General features: G+C 37.0%; 1 protein-coding gene across 1 annotated transcript; it reads right to left on the bottom strand.

Annotated features, from left to right (window-relative positions):
• Nucleotides 1–752: 752 nt before the first annotated feature.
• On the bottom strand, nucleotides 753–2,048 carry LOC110913170. The gene has a single exon (XM_022158017.1). The coding sequence runs from the start codon at nucleotides 2,046–2,048 to the stop codon at nucleotides 753–755; it is 1,296 nt and encodes a 431-aa protein (XP_022013709.1).
• Between the last annotated feature and the right edge of the window lie 3,021 nt (nucleotides 2,049–5,069).

Genomic DNA, 5,069 nt, shown 5'->3' with positions numbered 1-5,069 from the left:
AATTCACAAAGTATAATACTTTGGCATCTGTTAGTTGGTTCCTGAATCGACCGAACAGAATATCGTATCGATGATTATTGGTTAGAACACCAACGTATAGAGAGAAGAAGAAGAGAAATGAGCAAAGAAAAATGAATCCTAAGCTTCTTATTTATAGCAAGCAAGCAAGCACCTCAAATAATCTTCTGGCCGATGTGGGATAGATTTGACGTGCCTACCTACCTGCTTGTCATGCTAGCTAGCTTGCTTATATATATTAATTCAGCTGCTTCACTCGTTTTTCTCTTATAGCTTTTAAAATATGATGTTTTATAAAACGACGAATATGTCTTTAGAACGAGCATATTTTTATCTACGTTTTAACCTAAGTTTCATTAAAAACGGAGTAAGGAAAAAAAATATACTCCCTCCGTCCCTTAAAAATTGTCCATATTCCCTTTTTTGTTTGTCCCATTATAATTGTCCACTTCCAAAAGTTACTAGTCAAATTTCCAATTTTACCCTTAGGCCTACACAACTAACATTAATAAAAATATTGATAAACTAACAAAACAAGACAAAAGACTTCCTTCTTTTAATTCCCAAAAATAGCAGTACATTACATTTACATTCTGTAACTTCGGACTTCATACATTTACATCACCACATAGACAAAAGGTGAACAAGACAAAAGGATCTTTCTTCTCCAATTCATTTTTAAATATGCATGCACTCAGAAGTCATTTTCCCTGCTTCATCTTTTACATCATTTCCTAGTGATTTAAACACGAAACCGCTTCATCAATCAAATTGCTATCACACTCGATTTGCAACGGTAACCTTCCTTGACGTTCTAGTCGACCTTTACTGATATGTGGTGTTTGATAATTGTTGCTACCATGTACCTTCATGATTTCCTTCATGCATGTTTGTAGAGTCAAAAAGACATTGTTAAGCTCACGCGATGACATTTTGTGAAAAGAAGTTTGTACCGCATGAACCAATTCATCGATCGATCCTAAAACCTCTTGTTCTTGAAGTGATTGAATAGCGCGAAAAAACCCGAGGTCTAACACATTTAAATCCGGGCTATTTGGAGGTTGAAAACGAAGTCGAATATCAAACCCACCTCGAGATGCTTCTTGAACGAATTGTTCATCGTCGATACTAATATGTGGCTTCGCATTATCTTGTTGAATAAATATTGGACCCGTATGACCTTGCGGCCATTTATCCCTAATAGCCGGTAGTACTTTATCAATTAACCATGACCGCGTTACTTCTTTAGTCACCGACAAGATAGGTTTAGTCTCCATAGTCCCCGCAACACGATTCTTACTTGAACGTTTTGCGGGTTCAAGTTTTGTGAAAGGAAAGATACCTATCTTTCCCGAGAAAATTTCATTACCTAACGTGTCAAATCTTGGTCGTGCAACGGCGGCCAAAAACATGACCTTTGTGATAAATTTTTTCGATTTGCATTTTCTTAATGGCTCATCCTCACCGGGTACAAGGTAGTAACTTTTAGATGGTTTTGACATGTAAAACCATTTTTCATCAATGTGAACGACGTTAAACATATCATAAAATGAAGGATTAGACAAAGACGGTGTAATCATAGATAAACAAAATTCTAACCTTTCTTTTTTATTCTCCTCAGTCAAATTCGGCTTTATGGCATTCGTATGTGGTCGAAGTTCACCTTCTTTTATTCTTCGATGCACGGTTGATTTTGAAACATTTAGTGCTTTCGCAATTGATCGAATATTGGTTCGACGACGTAGTGCTATTTGTGCAACTTGATCGAAATTGATTTGTATCCTTTTTTGTTTAGCTATATGTGGTTTCCTTGATACGTCAACCAAATATCCATGTTGGACTTGAAATCTAGCTTGATGCCAAATGCGACTCACGGTGCGGGTAGATACGGAGAAATGTGATGCCACATCGCTTATAGATCCATATTTTAGTTTCCCGTCATTACTTTGCTCCAATATGACTTCATATATAGTTCGACGTTCGGAGTTTGTCAATCTGGGCTTAGTGTTTAAGTTGATACGGTTATCCATTGAATATAAACCATATGAATACAAAGACAAGCTTAGTGAAAGACGTACTCTTCAAACTAACAAATGGGATTGTATAGAATTAAAAAGGCTACTTTATCAATGAATTGAAAAATGGGCGGTAAATTTGGATTTTTATTTTGGCGGTATTGAAATAGTTAAAAAAAATTTGGCGGTACATAGTCAAATTAAAAGTCAAGTTGGCTCTAAAATTCAATGGTTAATCTCAATAAAATAGTTTTGGCGGTATATTGAAATGTAAGTGAATGGAAGAAAGTCAAAAGTTATCATGTGTGAAAAAAGTTGTCAGTGTACAATTTTAGTAGGGCCAATACATTTGTTTACATTTTCTATATTATTGATTTTTTATGTATGTCAAGGGTATTATTGTAATTTTGTAAGCAAAAGAAAGCAATCATCAAGTCTGCCTTAAAATTTGTGTTTTTCAAACCATGACAATTTTTAAGGGACGGAGGGAGTAATATATTTAATCATTAATATTAAACGCTCTCATACGACCCTATATATATCTATTTTTAATAAACCTTACTTAGCTTAATTAATCTTGTTAGCTTAATTAATATTGATTAACTGATTAATTAATCATACTAAACTTAATTAACAAATTAATTAATCTACTCAGCTAACTTAACTGCTAAGTTTATTTAACTTATTAAGTTTACTTAGCTTTTAAGTATTCTAGCAGCTCCCTGCTTACGAGTTCTAATTTCTAGATACAAGGGAACCCGTATTAGTGTATTAACTTAATTCAACTTTAACGATAATCACGAGATAGAAACCCTCACAACGATTTACAAGTGCAATACTTAACAATTCAGCGGATTCACAACGAATGACAGAGTATAGCCCGAGTTCGGACAACACTCAAACATTCAAGTCGAAATCACGATGAATAACAAAGTATAACTCAATTTGAGCAGCACTCAGATAATCGTTGGATAGTTATAATCGATCAGAAATTGAATCGTAGCAGCGATTAGAGTTATTACCCTGATAACGAGCAGAGTTTAGGGATTTAGAGGGTAAAATCCCGAGCTATTATTTACAAAAATAAAAGCTGACGGAAAGAAAAGAATTGAACAGCGATCGAGTTAATACCCGGCATCATAGCAGCACTTCGTGACCCGTGTGTGTTTAATTGCACTACTACTGCTCTAATTCGACGTACATAGTGAGAATTGACGTCGTTTCAATCACAGAAAGCAAGTGCCAATGTCTGCTATTTATACACGAAATTTGGCAGGCTTACGGACCGTAAGCCATATCCCTTACGGTCCGTAAGGGAAGCATTCTATTTATAGGCTGCCTAGGTTCGGGACTAGCCTTGCTGACTTGATGATTTTGACCAATAAGAATTAAACAATGTTTTATATTGATAATCGTTAGCTAGGGTTTACCCCCTTTGAGTTTTAGGGGCCCTAATCCCGATTCCGATTGTTCTGGAAATTTTAGGGTTTATGCAGAATTACTTGGGTGTCTCAATTAGGGTTTCCTTATTGGATAATTATCATATTAAATATTAATTTTAGTGAGAGTTGTTACATTTACCGATCCAGCTGGGAGGGCGTTGAGCCAAGCTTTTGCTCGGTCTTTTAGCGAGAAAGGAAACATTCGAAGGCGGATGGCGTCATTTGATGCTCCATTGATCCGAAAGGTATCACATATTTCTAAGAAATTAGTAATATGTAGATGGGAATCTTCGTCCGCAAGCCCATGGAAGGTTGCAGAGTTTTGAAGCATTTGTATCAAATGTGGCCGAAGTTCGAAGTTATTAGCTTCAACATTCGGTGCATTGATAGCGGCGCCTAGGTTACCTACGGTGGGTCGTAGATAACCCATGAGGGTACGTTGGTCCGCCATTGGAGGTGGATCACCCGAAACTTTCTCTTGGTTTTTAGCTTTTAATCTTTTTCTGAGAAAGCGTTCGGGTTCTTCTAGAGGTTCTTTTATGTCCTTATTAGAACTGGAGCTCATACACTATGTAGGATTGGCGTCTGGTTCCAAGTCCTGCAATAAAAACAGAAAAGAATGCTGGTCAGAAGGTTCACCACGGCCCCGTGCTCAGCGAACACGGCCCGTGGTCGGAGTTACAGTGATTGTTTTCCAGATCCCAGTTACTGGAAAGTTGGACACGACCCCATGTTGCACCGACACGGCCCCGTGGTCAGCCTTCTGTAACTTGGAAAACTAAAAACTGCCAGTAACGATGTTGCGCACGGCCCGTGTCTGACCAGGCACGGCCCGTGCTGAGCTCTGCAGAAGCTGAAAAACTAAGAAAATCCTAAAAAATTAAAAAGAAAAATAAAAATATGATTAGGCCGTTGATTCCTAACTTTCTTAAAATCCTTGTGTCCCCGGCAGCGGCGCCAAAAACTTGATGTGTGCTAGGTGTTATATATTTTTGATGTATATTTTAAGCCCCTTTTTACACTTTTAGCAAAGTTTTAAATTTATAAAACACGATATTTACTAACACTAAACACACATATGGGCAAGTGCACCCATCGTGGACGTAGTATAGTGTTGGTAAGATACCGAGGTCGTCCAAGGACACAAGAGCTTTTAGTACTGGTTTATCCTCAACGTCTAATCAAATCAAAATGTTAGGAAAGGTTTTTAAACTAAGAAAATAAAAACTAACTAAATGCTGAAAAATAAAAATAAAATAAAAACAGATAGACAAGATGAATCACTTGGATCCGACTCGTGTATTAGTATAACCTTTGATTATTTTCGCACTTTTGCACTTGTTTAAGAGATTATCTTAGTTATTGTAGTAGGCCCCTCTTTTGAAGGCGACGTTACCCTCAACCCAGTAGTTTGAGTCAGCAAGGATACAATCCTAAAGGGTTGGATTATTGGAAGATAATTAATTAAGTTATTAATGCAAATTGTGGTAGGCCCCGCTTTTGGCGGTGACGTTACCCTCGGCTAAGTAGTCTGAGTCAGCAGGGATACAGTCCTAAATAGCCGGGTTATAGTATTAATAGTAGTTAACTTATG

The sequence above is a fragment of the Helianthus annuus genome, chromosome 6 (genome assembly GCF_002127325.2).
Source record: "Helianthus annuus cultivar XRQ/B chromosome 6, HanXRQr2.0-SUNRISE, whole genome shotgun sequence".
Lineage (NCBI taxonomy): Eukaryota > Viridiplantae > Streptophyta > Magnoliopsida > Asterales > Asteraceae > Helianthus > Helianthus annuus.
Note: the sequence above shows the minus strand (reverse complement) of the source record. Positions and strands in the feature narration are given on the sequence as shown.